This window comes from Macaca fascicularis, chromosome 1 (assembly GCF_037993035.2).
Source record: "Macaca fascicularis isolate 582-1 chromosome 1, T2T-MFA8v1.1".
Classification (NCBI taxonomy): domain Eukaryota; kingdom Metazoa; phylum Chordata; class Mammalia; order Primates; family Cercopithecidae; genus Macaca; species Macaca fascicularis.
In genome coordinates this window covers 207,689,407-207,711,954 of record NC_088375.1, presented here as the reverse complement: position 1 = coordinate 207,711,954, position 22,548 = coordinate 207,689,407, and the positions used below count along the sequence as shown (strand labels likewise).

Below are 22,548 nucleotides of genomic sequence, written 5' to 3'. Positions count from 1 at the left end.
TTGAAAGGGCTAAAATGATTTTATTTTTAAATGTGGACAGGCAAGCAGAGGTGGTTGGCAAAGGCAAGGTGGCTGAGGATCTGGAAGCTGCACAGGAGAGGTAAGGACAATGGCTGCCAGAGGGACCTATCGAAGCATCATCCGAACCCTGCGGTAGGGGTGGCCCACACCACGGCCTGAGGCCCAGTCAATGCCATATTTGTGAGCGGCAGCCTCAGACATTGCGTAGCGACCATTGAGATTTGATCGGTAACAGGATGCATACCACCAGGCGCCGTGGACAATCACAGCACAGTTGCTCCCGCTTGAATCGTGGTCAGCGTCATAGGTGGTGAAGGGCCTCCCACTGTGGAAGCTCAGGGAATCCCCTGGCAGGGAGGGGATGGAAAGCACCTTGGTGCCCAGCACCATGCCTGGCACCTTTGGAGATATAATCCCATGGGAGTCTCAAAGCAGCTACGAGTTGAATTTTATCAGTCCCCACAAGCAACACCAAGGGGCCAGGTTGTTTGCGCAGGGTCACTCAGCTAGTTGAAGCAGCAGCAGGACTTGAACTTGGGACTGTCTGGCTCCAAAACTCCCAGCTTTTCCTCCCGTCTTACCCCCTCCAGAATCCCCAGCCTCTCTCTAGCTCCTTTGTCTTCTCTCAGCTCCCATCCAGTCTGAGCAACTCTGCTAGGAAAAGCTGGGAGGAACCTCTTAGGTGCCTGGTCAGGAAAGGTGGTTCCCTGAGGCACTCCCTCATAACCACTTCCCTCTTTTAAATCTCTCCCCAACAGTCACTGTTTCTCTAAAAGAAGACTTCCCTGGTTCCTCTTCCAAAGCAGAGAGTGCTAACATTCAACAGAGCCTCAGGCGGTACCCAAAACCTCCTCCTTGCCTCCCTGCCTTTTTTTTTTTTCTTTTTCTTTTTTTTGAGATGGAGTCTCATTCTGTTGCCCAGGCTGGAGTGCAGTGGTACTTTCTGGGCTCGCTGCAACCTCCGCCTCCCAGGTTTAAGCAATTCTCAGCCCTCAGCCTCCTGAGTAGCTGGGATTATAAGCACCTGCCACCACACCCGGCTAATTTTTTTTGTGTGTATTTTTAGTAGAGACAGGGTTTCACCATATTGGCCAGGTTGAGTTTGAACTCCTGACCTCGAGTGATCTGCCCGTCTCGGCCTCCCAGAGTGCTAGGGTTACAGGCATGAGCCACCACGCCCAGCCTCCCTGCCCATTTTATAGAGGAGGAAACTGAGGCTCAGTGGAGGGGTAGGACTTGCCCAAGGTCACATAGGTGCTACGTGGCAGAGATGGATTCAAACTCAGGTCTGTTTGCCTCCAGAGCCCAAATTCTTCACTGTTGCACCATCCTGTTTCATGATTGCCATTTCTCAGATGCAGAAACTAAGGCCCACAGAGGAGACAGGATTGCCCTGGGCATTCATGGGGGCAGTGGCAGCATTGGGAAAGGATCCGGCCTCCTTCCTCTGCTGCCCTTAGGCTCACTCACCTGCAGTGCCCTCTGAGAACTTGCCCAGCACCAGCTGGTAGTGGTCTACCTCACCGAGGAGGCGGAAGGTCGCATAGTGGGCAAAAGTACGGTTGCCATTAAAGTCTTCCAGCTCTACCCGCAGCTCCCAGGTACCTGGGAGGAAGAGGAGGCAAGGATGGAGGAACCCTCAGATCTTGGGAGTGGGGCAGGGATTCAGGATGGCAGACAGTAACCCCCAAACTCCAGGTCCCTGCTGGGAACTCACCCTGGAGAGTAAGCTGGTGCAAATTCTCATTTCCCAGCCAGAATTCAGACTCCTGGTTCCCAAAACCTGCTTTGTAGGAGGACCAAGGGCGGAAGAAATCCACAGAACCATCCTGGCGCCTCTGAAACACCTAGCCGGGGGCGGGGGTGGGGAGGTACAGCAGCTATTACTCCAGGCTGGGCACCAGCTGCTGAGGATGCAGGAACTGTGAGGGGTGGGTGGATACCTCTCTCTCTTTGGATTGGGGCCTGTTGATAAAATGGGGATCCTTCAAGTCAGTTTTGAATATTTCTATGAACTCTACATTCCTTTATTAGCTTTCACTGACACTCAACTTCATGTCACAGGCTTGCAAGCCCTGGGAAGATTGAATTGACAGAAACACTGTCCCCACCCTCAGGAGATGGCCAGCGCTGCTGGGAGTCAGTCAAAATAACCCAATTTCATTTACTGTAAGAACCAATATATTTGGCCAGGCGCGGTGGCTCATACCTGTAATCCCAGCACTTTGGGAGGCCCAGGCGGGCAGATCACTTGAGGTCAGGAGTTTGAAATCAGCCTGGCCAACATGGTGAAATCCCATCTCTATTAAAAATACAAAAACAATTTAGCTGGGTGTGGTGGCATACGCCTGTAAGCCCAGCTACTTGGGAGGCTAAGGCAGGAGAACTGCTTGAACCTGGGAGGTGGAGGTTGCAGTGAGCCAAGATCACACCACTGCACTCCAGCCTGGGTGGCAGAGCAAGACTCCATCTCAAAAAAAAAAAAGAAAAAAAGAATCAAGATATTTAAATTAGAGAGGCCACCCCCACAGCCCAAGTTGGACCCCTGGCCTTACCCTGATGTCTTCCACCTCCCCCTCCAAGACAAGCAGGCCCTAGGCCCTATAGAGTTTTCAACCTAAGTACCTCTATTTCCATTGCTCCACTGTCTTTTTTTTTTTTTTTTTTAGCTAGAGTCTCGCTCTGTCACCACGCTGGAGTGCAGTGGCATGATCTCGGCTCACTGCAACCTCCATCTCCCTGGTTCAAGCAATTCTCTTGCCTTAGCTTCCTATGTAGCTGGGATTACAGGTACCTGCCACCGCGCCCAGCTAATTTTTTGTATTTTTAGTAGAGACGGGGTTTCACCATGTTGCCCAGGCTGGTCTTGAACTCCTGAGCTCAGGCAATCCGCCCACCTCGGCCTCCCAAAGTGCTGGGATTACAGGCGTGAGCCACTGCGTCAGGCCTGCTCCACTGTCTTTACTGCCTGGCTCCCTGCTGTCTTCCTAAACCACGTCCCTGCCTCCACTGGTCCCCCAGTGCAGTGCATCTTTCATAGCGTAGCCCAAATCATCTTTTTAAAACAGAAGTTCTACTTGGCCCCTCCCCTGCTTAAAACTCTCTTGGGGCTACCCATTGCCCTGCACACTTCTTCTTTTTTTTTTTTTGAGACGGAGTCTCGCTTTGCCGCCCAGGCTGGAGTACAGTGGCCGGATCTCAGCTCACTGCAAGCTCTGCCTCCTCGGTTTACACCATTCTCCTGCCTCAGTAGCTGGGACTACAGGTGCCTGCCACCTCGCCCGGCTAGTTTTTTGGGGGTTTTTTTTGTATTTTTTTAGCAGAGACGGGGTTTCACCGTGTTAGCCAGGATGGTCTCAATCTCCTGACCTCGTGATCCACCTGTCTCGGCCTCCCAAAGTGCTGGGATTACAGGCTTGAGCCACCGCGCCCGGCCTTTTTTTTTTTTTTTTTTTTAAAGACAGAGTCTTACTCCATTGCCCAGGCTAGAGTGCAGTGACTCAATCTTGGCTCACTGCAACCACCAGCTCCTGGGTTCAAGCAGTTCTCCCACCTCAGCCTCCTGAATAACTGGAATTACAGGTGCGCACCACCATGCCCAGCTAATTTTTATATTTTTAGTAAAGACGGGGTTTCACCATGTTGGCCAGGCTGATCTCGAACTCTTGACCTTAGGTGATCCACCCACCTCTGCCTCCCAGGGTGCTGGGATTACAGGTGTGAGCCACCGCGTCCAGCCAGCCACTGCGCCTGGGTGCCCTGCACACTTAAGTTGATCATTTAGTGCCTTCCATGAACTGGCCATTACAGAGGTCCTCAATCCACGCTCCTTCAGTGCTGGCAGACTTTAGCCGACACCCACGCCTGCTCTCAGCTCAGTCACGCGTTCCCTGCAAACCTTCTTGTACTCTGCTGCCTCCCTGAGTTTATCTTTACTTCTAGCTGGAATGCCCCTCCACACCCTTTTTTTTTTTTTTTTTTTTTTTTTTTTTTTGAGACAGAGTTTCACTCTTGTCGCCCAGGCTGGATGCAATGGCAAAATCTCGGCTCACTGGCTCACTGTAACCTCCGCCTCCTAGGTTCAAGCGATTCTCCTGCCTCAGCCTCCTGAGTTGCTGGGGTTACAGGCACCTGCTACTGCACCCAACTCAAGGTCCTTTCAAATGGCACCTCCTCTGTGAAGCCCTCATACTTCTTCAGGTCCCATTGGGGGTTCACTAAACATTTGTCAGTGAATTCCTCTAGGAAATGCCTTACTCTGGTGGGCTCTGGCTCCCCTAGGGGCCAAGGAGGAGAAGTAACCACTGGGCCTGGCCTGTTAGCCCATTTCTCAGACACTCACCAGCCAGCCACCCTCCTCCGTGTCCATGTCACAAAAGACTGGGAGGGCCCTGCCCTCAGGTAGGCACAGATGGTACCAGCCACTCAAGGTGGCGCCCTGGCTCAACAGCTCCCGGCAGTTTCTGGGGCCTGGGAAAGGGAAGATGGACTCGGGAGGTGGTGCCCAGGTTATTCCCTCACCCCCACCCCCAGGCAGTGGAACAAGTATGGGGCCCCAGGGATCCTCTTGGCTCCTTCAGGTCGCTGAAGTGGGGTTCTAAGGAGGCTGTGGGGAGGGGCTTGGCCACACTTGGGGGTCTGCCAACACCTAACACCATGTGATCCCAAGTTCCCACCTCCTGCAAGGGCTGCCTCACCTTCCTGGCACCGAAGCAGGTTCGCTGGATCTCCTGCTCCAGAGGAAGGATGAGTGTTGGCTCTGATGTCTCAGCACCCCAGCACTGAGCCACCAGCGGAGCTGGTACCCAGGCTCTTTTCCAAATCCTTCCCACTCCTCCCAGCCTTCCATACCCTGTGGGAGGGCCATCATAGGGTACCCGGGCCCTTCTCCTAATCCTTCCCACTCCTCCCAGCCATCCATTCCCCCGTGAGAGAGCCGTCATAGGCGCAGCAGTCAAGCAGAGATCCCACCCTAGAGTCCAGAGACAGGGGCAAAGAAAGCAGGGAGGTCTCCAGCCCCACTTACTCACCTGGCTCACCCTTGGGGCCCATCTTGCCTGGTGGTCCAGGTTGCCCTGAAATCTCAAAGGCAGAGATGCCCTGAGTCCCACCCCATGCCCTGGACCAAAAAGAAACAAGAGACTTGGAGCCAGAGGTTCAAATCCCAGTTTCACCCTTCACTCACTTTGTGATTGTGGGCAAATATCTTATCCTCTCTGAACCTCCCTTTCCTCCTCAGCAGAATGGGGATGAAACCACCTAGCTGGCAGAGTTGGTCTTAGGATGCCAGGTGCCCAGCCTGGAGCTGGCACAGAGTAGGTTCCTTGCTTCTTTGTCATGGCCCCTCAGCACAGACAAAAATTGCTGCATTCCTGCCTTCCCTGTTCCCAAGATCCCAGCCCACTCCCCAGCCTCTCTCACCTTGAGGACCTGGGGCCCCCTTCTCCCCAGGACTTCCTGGAGCTCCGGGACAACTGGGCAGGAGGACAACTTTGCTGGCTTCCAGTTCCCTGGGTCCTACAGGGAGACACAGGCAGGGTGGACACAGGGTAGACTGTCTCTTCCAGACCCCTCTTCAGTTCTCTTCCTGTCTCCCAGATTCCCTCTGTCAGGATGCTTGTCTCCTGAGCTGGCAAGGTTTCACATGCTTTGCATGCATTTGCATATATTTACATGCAGAGCCCAGATTATGAAACTCCCATCCTGCTCCTTGAGGTTGATGAGCCTTGGTGGAGGGACACCCAGTGAGGGAATGAGGAGTGGGTTGGTGAGGAGGGCACCCTAGGTACCTACCTGGGCAGCTGGGGTGTTCCTGGGTCTTCAGGCAGGCAGGTCCCCCAAGCAGGAGGAGCCACAGGGAAGGCAGGATCCACCGTAGACCCATCTTGCTGGGGCCACCAGGGGAAGGATGCCAGATTATAAGGCGGCCAGGCTGGTGGGAGGACATGAAGTAAGACTTCCTTCCATTGTTCCCCAGGGACACCCCACCCAGACTGGAGCCAGCAGGGAGTAGGAGTATTTCCTTCCTCAACCCCAGAGAGAAAGGGCATTATCCCTGCCCTATCCAACCAGGATGGAGTCCAACATCTTCTTTTCTTTTTTTTTTTTTTTTTGAGACGGAGTTTCACTCCTGTTGCCCAGGCTGGAGGGCAATGGTGTAATCTCAGGTCACTGCAACCAATGCAACCTCTGCCTTCTGGGTTCAAGTGATTCTCCTGCCTCAGCCTCCTGAGTAACTGGGATTATGGGCGCCCATCACCATGCCCAGGTAATGTTTTGCATTTTTTTTTTTTTAGCATAGATGGAGTTTCACCATGTTGGCCAGGCTGGTCTCGAACTCCTGACCTTAGGTGATCCACCCACCTCGGCCTCCCAAAGTGCTAGGATTACAGGCGTGAGCCACCGCACGCTGAAGGAGTCCAACTTCTGATCCTGGCTTCCAGGGCTCCCCAGCCATCTCTCTAGACCTCTACATTCACAGTCATCTCTACCTATGAAGGCCCATCTGTCCATGAAGGTCTAGCTCTACAGCCATCACCACTGGGAATCCTTCCTCAATCCTTGTCAATGCTATGAATAGTGACAACTGCTACCATTTACTGGGCATCTACTGCATTCCAGTGTCATACTGATGTCACCTCCGATCCTTACACGGACTTGCTATTAATCCTTATTATTGCATTATGGGCCTGGTACAAAATGGGTGCTCAATAAAAAATAGTTAAATGAATAAGGAAAGAGAAACTGAGGCCCATGGATGGGACGTGACTTCTGTTCTCTTGGCCACTTATATGCTGAGAGCCACAGAGTTTTACCCAAGCCCCATGACCCCCAGTGAAAAGCACCATTAATAAAGTGATTCTGGCTGGCTGTGGTGGCTCATGTCTGTAATCCCAGGACTTTGGGAGTCCAAAGCAGGCAGATCACCTGAGGTCAGGGGTTCGAGACCAGCCTGATTAACATGGTAAAATCCCATCTCTACTAAAAATAAAAACATCAGCCGGGCTTGGTGGCATGCACCTGTAATCCCAGCTACTCGGGAGACTGAGGCAAGAGAATCACTTGAAACCAAAAGGCAGAGGTTGCAGTGAGCCGAGATTGCACCACTGCATACCAGCCTAGGCAAAAGAGCAAAAACTCCATCTCAAAAAAGAAGAAAAAAAAGAAAGTGACTCCATGCTCAACCTTGAGTCCCGTGAGGCTTGGGAAACAGCTGCTAATGTAGGCCAATCGAGCAGGAAGCCCTTGTAGGAAGGCCGGGAGGCCGGGAGGCCGGGATGACGCAGCAGCCAGGGTCCAGATGTGAAGGATGAGGCCTGAGCTGGAGAGGGACCTCAGGTGATAAGGGAGGAGAGGAACGGCTCATTCATTCACTCATTCAGCAAACCCTCCCTCAAGGCCTCCTCTGCACCTCCCCAGTGCTTGTGGGGAGGGCTGAGGTACAAGAGGTGTCAGGGGGAGTGGAGGCTGTGTTTGCCTGATAGGATGTGCCAGCGAGACGGATGCCCTGAGATTGCAATTCCAGTTCTAGGAATCTGTCTTCCCCAGACTGTCCCACGAGTGTGCCAAGATCTGCAGATAAGCCTATTTACCACAGTGCTGTTTGTAAGCATCAACGTGGAAATGACCCAACCAGCCACTGATAGGATTCACATGAATTAGGACCATTCAGACAACTCATAGGGTAAATCTGATCTAAAAATGAGAGGGGCGGAAATGCAAGACAGTATGCACAGTGTTGTGTTATCCCCCTTTGTATTTTTAAAATGCTAGAGGTGTGTGTGTGTGTGTGTGTGTGTATAGTAAATTCACAGAAAAAGTTCTGACACAGACCTTGTGAACTGTGGTTATTTCTGGAGAGTAGGACCAGGGAAGAGGTGGTTCTCATTTTTTTTTCTTTTTCGGAGACAGGCTCTCACTCTCTCACCTAGGCTAGAGTGCGGTGGTGCCATCATAACTCACTGCAGCCCTGACCTCCTGGACTCAAGCAGTCCTCCCACCTCATTCTCCCAGGTAGCTGGGACTCCAGGCAGAGCCACCACACTGGGCTAAATTTTTATTTTTATTTTATTTATTTATTTTGAGACAGAGTCTTGCTGTGTTGCCCAGTCTGGAGCGCAGTGACTCGATCTCGGCTCACTGCAACCTCCGCCTCCTGGATTCAAGCGATTCTCCTGCCTCAGTCTCCCAAACAGCTGGGATTACAGGTGCATGCCACCATGCCCAGCTAGTTTTTGTATTTTTAGTAGAGATGGGGTTTCACTATGTTGGTCTGGCTGGTCTCAAACTCCTGACCTCAAGTGATCCACCTGCCTTGGCCTCCCAAAGTGCTGGGATTACAGGTGTGAGCCACTGTGCCCGGCCTACATTTTTATTTTTTGTAGAGATGGGTTCTCACTATATTGCCCAGTCTAGTCTCAAACTCCTGGCTTCAAACAGTCATCCCACCTCAGTCTCCCAAAGTGCTGGAATTACAGGTGTGAACCACTGTACCTCCTGGCCAGTTTTTTTTTTTTTTTTAATATATATATAGGGTCTCACTCTGTCACCCAGGCTGGAGTGCAGTGGCATGATCTTGGCTCACTGCAGCCTGGACCTCTCAGGCCCAAGTGATCCTCCCACCTCAGCTTCCTGAGTACTTGGGACCACAGGTGTGCACCACCACACCCAGCTAATTTTTGTATTTTTAGTAGAGATAAGGTTTTGCCATGCTGCCCAGGCTGGTCTCTAACTCCTGAGCTCAAGCAATCCTGCTGCCTGGGCCTCCCAAAGTGCTATGATTACAAGCATGAGCCACCACACCCAGCCCAGTTCTCACTCTTCATATAAACTTCTGTATAGTCCTTTTTCAAACCCTCACAGGCATTTACTACTTTTGCAAGAAAAAGAAAGCATCCAATAAAGGAGGAGGGTGAAGAAGAAAACTCATGCTGGGGGAGAAACAAGGGCAGGGTGACCCAGGCAGGAGGAGCTGCTTATGCAGAAGGCTGGAGAAGAGAGAAGGCAAAGCAGATGGGATGTTATCATATCCCATAGAGGGGAAGCAGCAGGGGCTCTAGGAGGCCAGCGGGGAGTGCACAAAGGGGAGGCTGATTTCCAGAGGCTGGGAGCTTTGGCGGAAGTGAGGGTTCGAGGGAGGGGTGAGGAGGTGGACTGTGGTTGGCAGGGGGAGGTGGAGGTTGCAGTGAGCCAAGATCTTGCCACTCTAGCCTGGGCGACACAGTGAGGCTCTGTCGCAAAATAAATAAATAAATAAATAAAAGAAAAAATAAAATAAAATAAAATAAAAAGTTATAAGATTCGCAGCTACATGCCTGGCTCCTGACAAGTACCCATCCGTGGGAGATGTTACCATCAGGGAAGACTTCGGTGTCTGGGGACAGAAGGCAGGGCTTCCCAGGAGGGCCTGAGAGAGGAAGGCCAGAAATGGCTACTCGGAGTCCCTGGGCACTTCCACCTTGGCACTGGGACAGAGACCTAATTTTTGGAGGCCGAGCAAGCCTGGAGATGCGTCTGGAATGCTGTTCTGCTCACTCTGGAGTCAGAAAAGCCTGAATTCATTTTATTCTTTATTTTTATTTTCCTTTTCTTTTTTATTGATGGGGTCTCAACTATGTTGCCCAGGCTGGTCTCCTGGACTCAAGCGATCCGCCCGCCTCAGCCTCCCAAAGTGCTGGGATTCTAGTCATGAACTACGACGCCCAGCCCAGAAGAGCCTGAACTGAAACCCCAGCCCTGTCCTGTCCGGCTGTATGACTTGAGCATGTGTACTTACCTGAGTCTCTCATCTGTAAAAGGGCAGGGGGTGGGGGTTAAGCAGGTGTCAAAGATGAACTTTTTTTTTTTTTTTTTTTTGAGACAGAGTTTCACTCTTGTTGCCCGAACTGGAGTGCAATGGCGCAATCTTGGCTCAACGCAACCTCCGCCTCCCAGGTTCAAGCGATTCTCTTGTCTCAGCCACCCAAGTAGCTGGGATTACAGGTGTGCACTACCACGCCTGGCTAATTTTGTATTTTTAGTAGAGATGGGGTTTCACCATGTTGGTTAGGCTGGTCTTGACCTCCTGACCTCAGGTGATTCACCCGCCTCGGCCTCCCAAAGTGCTGGGATTACAGGCGTGAGTCACTGCGCCCGGCCAGGTGAAAATATTTTAAAAGGTAACAGCGAGAGTCCTAGGTGGAATTCCCGTTAAGAAGAGGACAATGGCCGTACCCTCACCCCATCCAATCCACACACAGCCCAAGACACAGGACATGAAGCGCAGTGCAGAGTTCCTTTATTTGGGGGCAGTGCCCAGGCCAGTTGGTGGAAAGAGGCAGGCACACAACCCAGTGCCAGGCTGGGGGGCCCAGCAGGGGTGATGGAGGAGACGAGGCGGTTGAGGGATGCTCTCAGCTGCAAGTTCCAGGGCCAAGACAGGAGGAGATGTCAGGCATCAGACACTAAGCCTGCTTGGTGCCCACAGGAGCCAAAAACTGGTGGCCAGAGTTTTACCCACCCCCGCCCCCCACTTGCCCACAAGGGGGCCAAGAGGCCAGCCTCTGCATCCTCCTTTCCACTCAGAATGGAGTGCAGGCCCAAGGGGGTCAGATTCTGCGGAGGCCAAAGAGGACACTCAGGGAGGTGACCCTGCCTCAGCCAGCCAAGGACCCCCTGCCTCGAGAGGAGGCAGCAGAGGAAGAGCAAACACTTTAACACAGGCTGCGGCGAGCCGCCCCACAGCACACACAGCACGCAGAGGGCCTCAGGCACAGCTCCCCTTCTCAGAGCAAAACCCAGCTAGACACACGGCCCAGCTCCTGCCCACAGCCACACAAATGCAGGCCACAGGCTTGCCTGGGCTGGCACCTACTGGTTCTCTTCCCTGCTGGCAGCATGAAGGGAAAAGACATGGGAGGGCTCAGCTGGGCTCCTAGACCAGCCCAGGCTGAGTCCTGGTTCCAGCCAACACCTGACAAAGAAAGCCCCGCAACTGGAGGAGACAAAGGGGGTGCGGCTCACGTGGGGCATGCTGTCACTGTCTTGAGGGCTTGCCCATGGAGAAGACAGCACCCTGGGTACTGAAGGGGAACGGTGGGGCAGGAACCAGGAGGTGAGCTGGGACTCAGGTACTGCTGGCCAGGTACTCACAGCGTCTGGTAGGTGCTGTCCTTGGCCTTGAGGAAGCGCAGCACAAAGAAAGCCACCGCCTGTAGGCTCAACACCAGCACGACACCTCCGATAAAGCTGGCCCCGTCAAATCCAGGGCTGTGGGCCTCAGGGACTGGGGGGCTTCCTGCAGGGGGGAGGCAGGGCAGGGGTCATAGCAGTCACTGTGAACCAGGATCCCAGTCCCACCCCCACAACTGGCACAAGTAACCTGGAGGCCCCGGTCCTCAATATGGGGTCCTTGAACCCCGGGCTCAGAAGTTTAGTCCAGATCCTGCAGGCAGTTGGGAAGCGCCTGGTGGGAGGAACAGTGGCAGGGGAGGGTGGGGTGCTGTCCAGCCCTGGCTTTGCTCCTGGCTTGCTCTGTGGCTTTTATGCCACCCACATTCTCTCTGGGCCTCATGATCACATGGTCCAATAGGTGTCTTGGACCAGTGACTGGGCTCCCACCCTCCCTGGGCCTCACTAGCCCAATAGGGTGAAGACAGAGCCAGAACTCAGACCCCCTGCTCAGAATTCCTTTCAGTCTTGGACCTCAGGGTTCAGAGCCAAGATGCAGATGATATAGTCCCTTTTTAGGACCCCTAAGCCCTAAGACCCCAGTGTCACCCAACGTCAGAGCCCTCAGAGCAGGGGGAGAAGTGGAAGGCCCAGCTGTCACCCTGCTAAGTGGGTAAGCGAGAACTGGACAGCGTGTGTTGGGGGGAACAGGGCTGAGGGACAGGCTTGGCCAAAGTCACCTCACAAGACACAGTCAGACTCACACAGGGTCCCCTGACCATTTCCTCTGCCCCTTAGAAGGTAGAGCCTTAGGGCCATGGTTGCCAGGCTATGCCTGGGTGGCTCCCAGCTGTGCCACGGTACCTGTCCACTCCTAGCAGGGATTCAATTTCAGGCCCTGGGCTGGGTGCCCAGAACAGGGCAGGGCTGGTGGATGGAAAAGCATTCTGGGACAGTGGAAAGGGGCCCAGCCTGAGCTGGGTCCACCTCCCAGAAGGTATAAGGGGTGGAAGGAGTCTGACAATATGAAGGGCAAACAATGGTCCCAGCTCCCGCTCAGGGAGCCCCAGAGAAGGAAGCTGGGGGATGAGGAGCAGAAGAGGGGAGAAATGAGCTGCACGAGGCCGATCTGGGGCTCCAGCTGAGGGAGCTGAGCCATCAATAATTCAGCTTCTGAGATCAGTTTCTGGCTTTAATTAACCAAGGGCCTCTTCAGCCATCCCTGCCAAGTCTGGTGACCTCCAGCCCCTGAGAGGGAATGGGAAGCAAGGGGTGGTGTTCTCGCCTCTGCTCTGCCAGGAATCCACCTTGTGACCCTCTCTGGGCCTGGAGGATACAGTAGGCAGGCCCTGAGGATGTCTCCTGAGCAACTCGAGCTGCACACCCTTACCTCCAAGGACAAGTCCCGAGGGGTCACCTTGAGTTCCCAGAACTGGCAATGGGGAGGAGGGATGGGAACTGTCATTTCTTGATTGCCTTCAGTGAATCAGACACTGAAGTGGGCACCATACAGCTTCTCATAAAACCTGCACAGCAACTCTATGAGGAAGGCATCATCCAGCCCATTTCACAGATGCGGAGACAGGCTCCGAGGGAGAAGGTGCAGGGCTGAGGTCACAGAGCATGTCAGTGCCTGAGCCCAGAGCTGTCTTCCCCTGCACCTATGCTCCTCCCACTGCCCCGTACCCAGGGAGTACCCACCTGTTGTGACTGTCTTCGGTTCATAGGTGGGGTGGTGATGAGCAGCTGAGGAGACAGGGGATCCATAGCAAAGCAGCCTCCTCACCCTGACTCCCATCAAGACCCCAGCCCCCACTCACCGCTAAACTTCCGATTCAGATGCAGCCCTGTCCCTGCTCTAGACATTCAACATACTTGCAAGCCCCAGTCACACAGTTCCCTCCACCAGATGTGCTCTCTCTCCATCTCTACCTTCCAGGCTCATTACTGATGCCACTTCCTCCAGGAAGCACCCCCTCTCATTCCCTCTGAACTTCCAAAGTCCTTGCTATGCCTTAAACTAGAAGAAGAGCTAAGGCTCCCATCCCCTCCATACACCTGTACTAATTTTCAGATGAGGAAACAGGCAGAGAGAGGAGGGGACTTCTCAGTGAGCTAAAGGCAGAACTGATACCGGGCCCAGGTATTGATGAGCACAGTCCACCCCTGAGAGAGGCTGTTTCCTCCTGGGGGGCAGGCTATGGCTGGGGAGACCCATGCAACTTGGCGTAGGCGCAAGAATCCCCTTACCTGGACATGCCTCTGAGCCGTTGTAGATGGAACAACCTTCCTTGACCACCTCAGCTTGAGCCACACAGTGTCCTGGAGGAAGAAGGTGCAGGGGGGAGATTTAGGGAGAGGGGCCAGGTCCTTGGGGTTCAGAGCTGGGGGTACTCAACCTAGGGAGGGCTCAGCTCCCTACCTGGCTCCTCTGGCTGGCACTGCTCCCACACGCAGCCGGAGAGATTGCGCGCTCTGTCTCCCTCCACGCAGTGCTCACAGACCTCCAGCTGTTTGCAGGCCCCTTGGACAGCCGGCCAGATGTTCAGGCGGATCAGGGCTCCGCGCCCAAAGCCTCGAGCTCCTTTACCTGGTAGTGCGGTAGAGTGGGAAGGGAGAACTCCTCGAAGCCAAGCTGTGGCATCCGCCCACCCTCCCACCCAACACTCCGGCGGCCCTCGCCCCTCTGCACACATCTGGGCTCTCACATACACTCGCCCCCGGATCCCCAAGCCCCAGTGCACACCTGTAGCTTCCACAGAACAGATCTACACACACCTAGAGCCTCCCCACATTCACCCAGAGCCCCTCCCTTTGCATACATCTGGGGTTCCCAGATTCAGTTGGAGCCACCTCCCCCAGACCACCTGAAGCTCCCTAGGCCCCCACACTTGGGGCCTATATTTACACACAGGGCTCCACACAGAGCTGGAGCCCCCTCTTCCACCCCTGGAGGCCTGCACTCGTCCAGAAAGGCCCCTCCTCTCAAGCCCAGGCTGCTCCTGGGGAGGCGGCTGGCTGAGGTGCAAGCTCCACCCGCCCCCGTCAGGCCCCTAACCAGACCCTGCCGCGTGTTACCAGCCACAGCCAGCTGGGCACACAGTAGGAGGCAGCAACAGCCGCCACAGAGCGCAGTCCGCAAGGCGCGGAGTCCCGACGCCTCCATGGGCTCCGGGACTGGGGCCGTGGGCGGCGGACAGCGGCCGTGCGCGTCCCTCCCAGACTGGGCTCAGCTGAGCGTGTGCGGAGCGAGACCTGGGCAACCGGGGCGTGGCCAGGTGGGGGCGAGGCCAGTGGGAGCGGCAGGTGGGGCAGGGCTCGTCGGTCGGGGCGGAGCCAGGTGAAGGCGGGGCCAATTAGGGGCGTGGCTAGTGCTCGCGGCCAGGTGAGTTCGGGGGTCTGGGGCGGGGCTTGGACTAAAGCAGGCGGGGTCCAGGACTGGTGGCTGGCATGGTTACTGTGTGCCTCCAAGGGCAACTTCTTGAAAATTCTAGTAAGTAGAGACTACTTTGATCCCTGATTCACAGGTGAGGAAACTGAGGCTCAAACAAGATGAGTGACTCGTTCGAGGTCACAGAGAGAGGCAGTGGCAAAAATCTGGATTCGAAACAAGGTCACTTCCTGTCTTTAGGGCTGGGTGCAGGCCCCGCTTTCTCGGGTACACCCTCCACCCAGGCCCCATGACCGCTGGGCCAGGCCCCAGCTGGCCCCTGCCCTCTGGTTGCCCAAGCTCAGCTCCGTTGCTCCCTCTCTGTTCACTGCACCCCTCCATCCGCCTCCCTTCTGCCCCTCATCCGCTGTGTCTGCCTCCGGCCTACCACATCCTCTGGCCAGGTCAGGGGTGACGCCATTACTAGGCCAACTGGGCCTCTCTGCAGCCTTCCCCACGGCTACCACTCCTGCCCTGGCACCAGCCTCGTTTGGTTCTCCTCAGGCTCCTTAGGGGGCACTTCCTCTCCCTCCTCTTCCTTCTCCCCTCCTCTCCCCTCCTTCCCCCATCTGCTTCTCCTAACCATCTCTTAATCGATGGTGGCCCAGGTTAGTCCCAAGCCCTGTTCCACACTCTCCTGGGGTCATCCTGGACATTCCACTGCCATCAGTCCCCATCTAAAAGCCAACAGCTGAGGCAGGAGGATCGCTTGAGCCCAGGGATTTGAGGCTGTAGTGAGCTGTGATCATAGCATTGCACTCCAGCCTGCGCGACAGAGCGAAACCCTGTCTTGAATGAATGAATGAATGCATGCATGCCAACAGGTCATTTATGCCAATAAATATATACACCCACTATGCACCCATTAAAAAAATTTTTTTTAAAGCCAACAGGTCTCTTAATCATCTCCAGGCCGGTTCTGACTTCACAGTTGCCACACCTGTAACTGACAATGTATAGCTAGCAATTATTGACCCCTTACTAGCAGAATGTACATTTTGAGAGCTTTTATATGCAATTTCATCTCATGTCCACATCTCATGTCCTTGGCATCCCAAAGTTCTGGGATTACAGGTGTGAGCCACCATGCCTGGCCCCACTTAACAACTTTTCAACAATGGCTTGACCTCCACAACCCTTTGATTTCTGGCTCTAGAAATCTCTCTATCCTGGCCTGGGTGCTTCCCATCACCTTCCTACCCTCTAAGAAGATAGAACAGTGCCTTCCCCCTATATCTCTCTTCCTTTATCCTAGCCGTTCTCTCTCTTAGAGGGTCCACCTCAACCCTGGACTTCATTTGCCTGGCAAACTAATTCTTCAAGACACTACTACAAGACCACTTCCTGCAGGAAGCCTTCTGTGACTGCCACAGAATGAGGCTGAGCTGCTGCAGCACTTAGCTAGAGATCTAAATCCATCTGCTTTTCCACTTCAGAGCCCTCCCCATCTCTTGCCTGAATGACTGCAGTGGCCTCCTAGTGGAGGCCTGCTCCCCATTCCAGTCTGTTCTGCACTCAGCAGTCAGAGTGACCCTTTGAAAACGTGTCAGGTCAGATCACAACACTTCCTTCCCACCAATGACATCTGTCTCACTGATCTGGGATTACAGGCGCCCGCCACCATGCCTGGCTAATTTTTTGTATTTTTAGTAGAGACACGGTTTCATCATATTGGCCAGGCTGGTCTCGAACTCCTGACCTCAGGTGATCCACCCGCCTTGGCCTCCCAAAATGCACGAATTAAAGGCATGAGCCACTGTGCCCAGCCAGTTGTTCATTAAGTAACCTTACTGTACCATGTTGTGACCCTCTGTGTACATGTTTGTCTGTCCCACCGGCCTGTGAGCCCCCAAGAGCTCACTTCTGTCTCACACGATCTTGCCTCTGCCCACCTCGCCTCTCCTCCCTCCCCCCTTTGCTGATTTAGCTGCAGACACACTAGCCTCCTCTCTGTGGTCCTCACACCCATCAGTGCTTTCTCTTCTTGGGGACTTTACACTTGTCATGTCCTCTCCTTAAGACTCCTGTTCTCTCTTCACGTGACTTGCTCCATGACCTCTCTTCCTAAGAGAGGCCACCTGGTGATTCTACATCCCAACAGCTGCTCTTTTCTTCAGAGCATGTATCTAATGTATAATTAATTACTCATTTGTTTCCTAGGCTGTAAGCTTCATGAAGGTAGGAACCACGTTGATCTTCCCTCCTCAGTGAACTCCTTGCACACAGTAAGGGCTGAATAGATGTTGGAGTTTTTGTTTGTTTGTTTGTTTGTTGAGACGGAGTTTTGCTCTTGCTGCCCAAACTGGAGTGCAGTGGCAATCTCGGCTCACTGCAACCTCCGCCTTCCGGATACAAGCAATTCTCCTGCCTCAGCCTCCCGACTAGCTGGTATTACAGGTGCCTGCCACCATGCCCGGCTAATGTTTTGCATATTTAGTAGACAGGGTTTCATCACATTGGCCAGACTGCTCTTGAAAGCCTGACCTCAGGTGATCCACCCACCTCAGCCTCCCAAAGTGCAGGAATTACGGGCTTGAGCCACCGTGCCCAGCCAGATGTTTATTAAGTAACCTTACTATGCCATGTTGTGACCATCTGTGTACATGTTTGTCCCACTGGTCTGTGAGGCCCCCAGGAGCTCCCTACTTGAATAGATTTTAAGGATCTATTTGTAGATTGTCCATCTCTCTGCATTAAAACTGAAGCTTGGCCTGGCACAGTGGCTCATGCCTGTAATTCCAGCACTTTGGGAGGCCGAGGCGAATGGATCACCTGAGGCCAGGCATTCGAGACCCGCCTGGCCAACATGGTGAAACCCTGTCTTTACTAAAAAATACAAAAATTAGCCAGGTGTGGTGGCATGCCCCTGTAGTCCCAGCTACTTGAGAGGCTGAGGCAGGAGAATCGCTTGAACTTTGGAGGCGGAGATTGCAGTGAGCTGAGATGGCACCTCTGCACTCCAGCCTGGGCAACAGAGCAAGACTCCGTCTCAAAATAACTAACTAAATTAATTAATTAATAAAACTGAAGCTCACTGAAGATGGCAGGGATTTTTGTTCACTACTGTATCCTCTGTGCCTGGGAAATAGTAGATACTCAATAAATGTGTCTATTGACAGTTGAAAAGGCAGGAATGTGGCCAGATCATCTTTCTGTCCCTAACACCCACTGAACAAACCCTAAGCCCAGGGGAACTGCCAATAAATAATGGCTGAATGAATGGGTCTATGCTAAGAATATGGGCACTGGGCCGGGCGCGGTGGCTCACGCCTGTAATCCCAGCACTTTGGGAGGCCGAGGCGGGCGGATCACAAGGTCAGGAGATCGAGACCACGGTGAAACCCCGTCTCTACTAAAAATACAAAAAATTAGCCGGGCGCGGTTGTGGGCGCCTGTAGTCCCAGCTACTCGGGAGGCTGAGGCCGGAGAATGGCGGGAACCCGGGAGGCGGAGCTTGCAGTGAGCCGAGATCGCGCCACTGCACTCCAGACTGGGCGACAGAGCCAGACTCCGTCTCAAAAAAAAAAAAAAAAAAAAAAAAAAAAAAAAAAGAATATGGGCACTGATGATGCCTAGACCCTTGGGTCTTAGACAAAGGACTCAGGTGTGGAGATTATCTATGACCGACACACACACACACACACACACACACACACACACACACACGCACGAACACCCGCTTCCCACCAATTCCTCCCTCCCCAAGGGATTTCTCGGACTGGTGAAGACAGAAGAGGCAAGGAAAAAAGTCTCACCTGGAAATGAGTCCTCACAGCCATCTGGTGGCCACCTGGAGAACTGCAGATATTGTCAGCCCTAGTCAAACTTTAGCCTCAGCCCCTTCTGGGAAGAAGGTGACATCTAGGCCAGAATGGAAGGCACACTGGACTTGGTGACAGATGGACCTGGCTTCAGATCCCAGCTCTGCCATTTACTATGTGATTTGCGGCAAATCCCTTGGCTTTCCTGGACTTCACCCAAGAAATGGGGACATGGTCCCTCACTTTTGCCAGGTTGTTGTAAGCCCTGGGCTCTGGCCCCGCACCTGGTAGGTGGGAAGGGTTGGAGGAGGTATCAATGAGGTAGGGACAGAGGAGAACAGGAGAGAAGGAACTATCTCTTCCTTTAGAGAGCAAGTATGCAGGGAATGGAGACCTGATTGGTATGAGCAGTTTTGGTGCGTGAGGGAGAGCACATGCAGTTCATGTGAAAACACATAGCCCCCCGGTTAGTCTCTTGGCTCTCCTGGGTTTCTTGGGGTTAGAAATGTCACTGCATGCCGGGTGCTGTGGCTCACACCTGTAATCCCAGAACTTTGGGAGGCCGAGCAGGGTGGATCACCTGAGGTCAGGAGTTCGAGACCATCCTGACCAATATGGTAAAACCCTGTCTCTACTAAAAAAAAAAAAAAGAAAGAAAGAAAGAAAAAAAAAGGCCGGGCGCGGTGGCTCAAGCCTGTAATCCCAGCACTTTGGGAGGCCGAGACGGGCGGATCACAAGGTCAGGAGATCGAGACCATCCTGGCGAACCCGGTGAAACCCCGTCTCTACTAAAAAATACAAAAAACTAGCCGGGCGAGGTGGCGGGCGCCTGTAGTCCCAGCTACTCGGGAGGCTGAGGCAGGAGAATGGCGTGAACCCGGGAGGCGGAGCTTGCAGTAAGCTGAGATCCGCCCACTGCACTCCAGCCTGGGTGACAGAGCGAGACCCCGTCTCAAAAAAAAAAAAAAAAAAAAAAAAATAGCTGGGCATGGTAGCGGGCACCTGTAATCCCAGATACTTGGGACGCTGAGGCAGGAGAATTGCTCGGACCCAGGAGGCGGAGGTTGCAGTGAGCCGAGATTGCGCTACTGCACTCCAGCCTGGGCAACAAGAAGGAAACTCTGTCTCAAAAAAAAAAAAAAAAAAAAAGAAGAAAAACAAAAAGAAAGAAAGAAAAGAAATGTCACTGTACTCTTTTCCTCCCTGGCTGCCTTGGGATCAACCTCACTTGCAAACCACAGGATAACTATCGGGATCAGGAAGTTCACGACCAACCAGTACTTCAGCGGAAATAAATGGTTTTCCGTGTCCTTCGCCCTGGGAAGGCAACAATGCCTAACACAGAAAACCACTCAAAAAGTAGAAGACCACACTGGATGTCATCTTTGTATTTAGAACCCATTTTGGGCCGGGCGCAGTGGCTCATGCCTGTAATCTCAGCACTTTGGGAGGCCAAGGTGGGCAGATCGCTTGAGCCTAGGAGTTCAAGCCAGCCTGGGCAACGTGGCGAAACCCTGTCTCTACAAAAAATTCACGCCTTAGCCGGGTGTGGCGGCGCGTGCTTGTAATCCCAGTCACTCTGGAGGCTGAGATGGGAGGATTGCTTGAGTCCAAGAGGTTGAGGCTACAGTGAGCAGTGATTGCACCACTGCACTCCAGCCTGGACGACAGACTGAGATCCTGTCTCAAAAAAAATAAAATAAAAACAGAACCTATTTTGGTGGTGTTGGCTTGGGTATGATTTATGATTCCTTGGATTATGCAAAGAAAAATTAATCCAAACGCAGACTTGCAAGACATGAAAGAAAAAGACCTCGAGGCCGGGCACGGTGGCTCAAGCCTGTAATCCCAGCACTTTGGGAGGCCGAGACGGGCGGATCACGAGGTTAGGAGATCGAGACCATCCTGGCGAACACGGTGAAACCCCGTCTCTACTAAAAAAAAATACAAAAAACTAGCCGGGCGTGGTGGCGGCGCCTGTAGTCCCGGCTACTCTGGAGGCTGAGTCAGGAGAATGGCGGGAACCCGGGGGGCGGAGCTTGCAGTGAGCTGAGATCCGGCCACTGCACTCCAGCCCGGGCGACAGAGCCAGACTCCGTCTCAAAAAAAAAAAAAAAAAAAAAGACCTCGAGAAAAGAGCTAAAGGAACTCAAGAACAGAATGAAGATAGTCAGGGCGTCACAAGAGTGTGGTGCCGGTGCTGGCAAACAGGAATGACTTCAGCTGCAGCGACGGTGCAGATTTTTCACCAGAGGATTAATAAACTACGAAAACTTAAAAAATACATAATCGCCATTCAGAGTAGCAGAAGATAGTCCCCCATACTCCCCTTTGATGCCAACCTCCCCGCAGCCTTCACCCATCGCTGAGACCAGAACTCTGTAGGGACCTAGCTCTGATGGGAGAGAAAGTGGATCCCTGAGGCTTGGGGCCCTGATGCCCTTGGATCCTCTCTCTGACACCCCCACCTTCCTGGGCACCAGGCATATTACTACTCTCTCTGTTTTCCTTTTTCCTCCAGTTGCTCCCTTTTAGGTCAATCATCCAGTCTATGATTATTTCTTCAACACCCATTACATGTCAGGCACTGTTCTCCAGCAGAAATGGGATATAGTCACTATCCTCTTGGAGCTTAGATTCTAGTGGGGTTGACACGTAGTAAAACAAACAAACATGAATTTATTTATAATTTCAAGAGCACTTCATCCTCCGAAAACGAATAAATCAAGAGAAGGAGAGTGATGGGGAGGTCAGTGGCGATCTGAGAGTTCAGAGCAGCCTGTTTCAGAAGTGACTTGGGAGCAGAGACCTGGATGAAGAGAAGGGTTGTAGGCAGAGGGAACAGTCAGGAGCAAGAGCCCAGGAACAGGAACCCCTGAAGCCCCTCCTCACTCTCTGCTCCTGCCCCTGGGTGATGTCCTCTACCCCTAAAACTTTAGGCAGGTGTGCCACCTGCACACCTACACCGCCAGGTGTGTCCCTCATTGGCCAACTGTAACATTGATGGCCAACGGCGTGCAGATCCCACTCAACAACCCCATGAGGCCAGAACTAATATTATCCCTATTTTTTAGACGAGGAAATAGGCACAGAGAGCTAAAGAAACTCTCCAAAGTCACACAGCTAGGAAATGGAGAAATTGAGATTTGACCACCTCCGCTCCCTAAGCCCCCTAAACTCACCACATCCAACCTGAAATGAATCTTCTTCTCCAGCTCCAACCCCTCCTCTTCCCATGTTTCCTGCCACTTGACCTTCTGCTGCCTCACACTCAAACCCAAAACCTGCCTGGTGGAGGCTGACCATGGGGCTGCAGTGATAGTGCTGTGATGGGGATGTCCAGTGGGGCCTGGGATCCTCAGGCCTCTTAACCTCATCTTCCCTCCCACAGGCCTGCATGATTCCAGGGAGCATCAAGGCAAGAAACACAGGGAGAAAGAGCAGTCAGTCCCCCTGCCACAGGACTGGCCACATCTGTCACATCTGGAGAAATCTGCCCAGAGTGGTTCCCCTGGACTAAGGGCAGTCGGCGTTGGGGAAGAGGGAGCTCCTTCTTGCTCCACCCATCAGGATGCCTAAAATGAGAGGCTGAGAGGGGCCTGCCCTGAGGACTGAGCTGCCAGGCTTTCTGCTTCCAAGTTCTTCCCGGCTCCCCATCTCCTCCTGCTTCGGGGAAGTGCACCCCCGACTCCCTCCCCTCTGGCTTTCTAGATCCTTGAATAAATAATTCAGGTTTTGAAATCTTGCCAGGCCCACCCCTCCGGTGCTGTGAGGGCGCTATTGGGCTGACATGAGTGACGTCACCCAGCTCTTATCCCAGCCCCAGCATCATGGGACCTGCCCTGGCACCAACTTACCTGCCTGGTCACTGTCAGTCCAGACGCTCTACCCTGTGCCCCTCACCCTGGAGCCCACTCACCACGGCCACCTGCTATCTTCCTTCCAGGGCCCCACGGCCCTCATGGCTTAGCACTGTCGCTTCAGTACCCCAGCCCTTCTGACAGGGTCATAGTGACCTGAAGTCACCTGGACACTCCATGTTCCCAGGCTGCCGCCTCTGCCATCCCGGGGTCCCTGAACTCCTCCCTGCTGCAGAGTCACCGTCACACTGCCATGGTTGCCCTGGGGGTTTCCTCTCTACCGTTGGTGTCCCACGGCCATCACGCCCCCCAAGATTCTGTCACCATG

The 22,548-nt window shown here is 53.5% G+C and overlaps 2 protein-coding genes across 13 annotated transcripts; both read right to left on the bottom strand.

Moving 5' to 3' along the window:
• Positions 1-5,911, bottom strand: FCN3 (ficolin 3). 9 transcript variants are annotated; one of them, XR_012423862.1, is made up of 8 exons: positions 5,815-5,911; positions 5,443-5,538; positions 5,052-5,096; positions 4,719-4,751; positions 4,364-4,491; positions 1,739-1,986; positions 1,492-1,626; positions 1-1,385 (listed from the first exon to the last, which is right to left on the bottom strand). XR_012423862.1 is itself a non-coding variant. In XM_045376960.1 (8 exons), exons 3-8 carry the CDS (start codon positions 5,071-5,073, stop codon positions 127-129), a joined length of 690 nt encoding a protein of 229 aa, XP_045232895.1. In that variant the 5' UTR covers positions 5,074-5,140; positions 5,443-5,538; positions 5,815-5,911; the 3' UTR covers positions 1-126. The 9 variants fall into 9 exon arrangements, 7 of the variants coding, with proteins under 7 accessions (XP_045232895.1, XP_015295472.1, XP_073871641.1 ...); XR_012423861.1 differs by having other exon boundaries at positions 1-368; XM_045376960.1 differs by having other exon boundaries at positions 1-368; positions 1,739-1,868; positions 5,052-5,140.
• Positions 5,912-10,281: 4,370 nt separating this feature from the next.
• On the bottom strand, positions 10,282-14,394 carry CD164L2 (CD164 molecule like 2). 4 transcript variants are annotated; one of them, XM_065526836.2, is made up of 6 exons: positions 14,248-14,394; positions 13,592-13,759; positions 13,420-13,491; positions 12,871-12,915; positions 11,152-11,296; positions 10,282-10,885 (listed from the first exon to the last, which is right to left on the bottom strand). In XM_065526836.2, exons 1-6 carry the CDS (start codon positions 14,333-14,335, stop codon positions 10,870-10,872), a joined length of 534 nt encoding a protein of 177 aa, XP_065382908.1. In that variant the 5' UTR covers positions 14,336-14,394; the 3' UTR covers positions 10,282-10,869. The 4 variants fall into 4 exon arrangements, with proteins under 4 accessions (XP_065382908.1, XP_005544341.3, XP_005544340.3 ...); XM_005544284.5 differs by having other exon boundaries at positions 10,282-10,416; XM_005544283.5 differs by lacking the exon at positions 10,282-10,885 and having other exon boundaries at positions 11,008-11,296.
• Between the last annotated feature and the right edge of the window lie 8,154 nt (positions 14,395-22,548).

Coding starts and splice junctions, on each gene's coding strand:
- CD164L2 (XM_065526836.2), bottom strand. CDS start 14,335: ATGGAGGCGTCGGGACTCCGCGCCTTGCGGACTGCGCTCTGTGGCGGC. Junction 12,916..13,419: donor CGGCTCAGAGGCATGTCCAG/GTAAGGGGATTC, acceptor CTGTCTCCTCAG/CTGCTCATCACCACCCCACC. Junction 11,297..12,870: donor ACCGAAGACAGTCACAACAG/GTGGGTACTCCC, acceptor TCCCCCCTGCAG/GAAGCCCCCCAGTCCCTGAG.
- FCN3 (XM_005544279.3), bottom strand. CDS start 5,905: ATGGGTCTACGGTGGATCCTGCCTTCCCTGTGGCTCCTCCTGCTTGGG. Junction 4,752..5,051: donor GGGCCCCAAGGGTGAGCCAG/GTGAGTAAGTGG, acceptor CCTCTGGAGCAG/GAGATCCAGCGAACCTGCTT. Junction 1,869..4,363: donor CGGAGGAGGGTGGCTGGCTG/GTGAGTGTCTGA, acceptor GCCCCCGGCTAG/GTGTTTCAGAGGCGCCAGGA.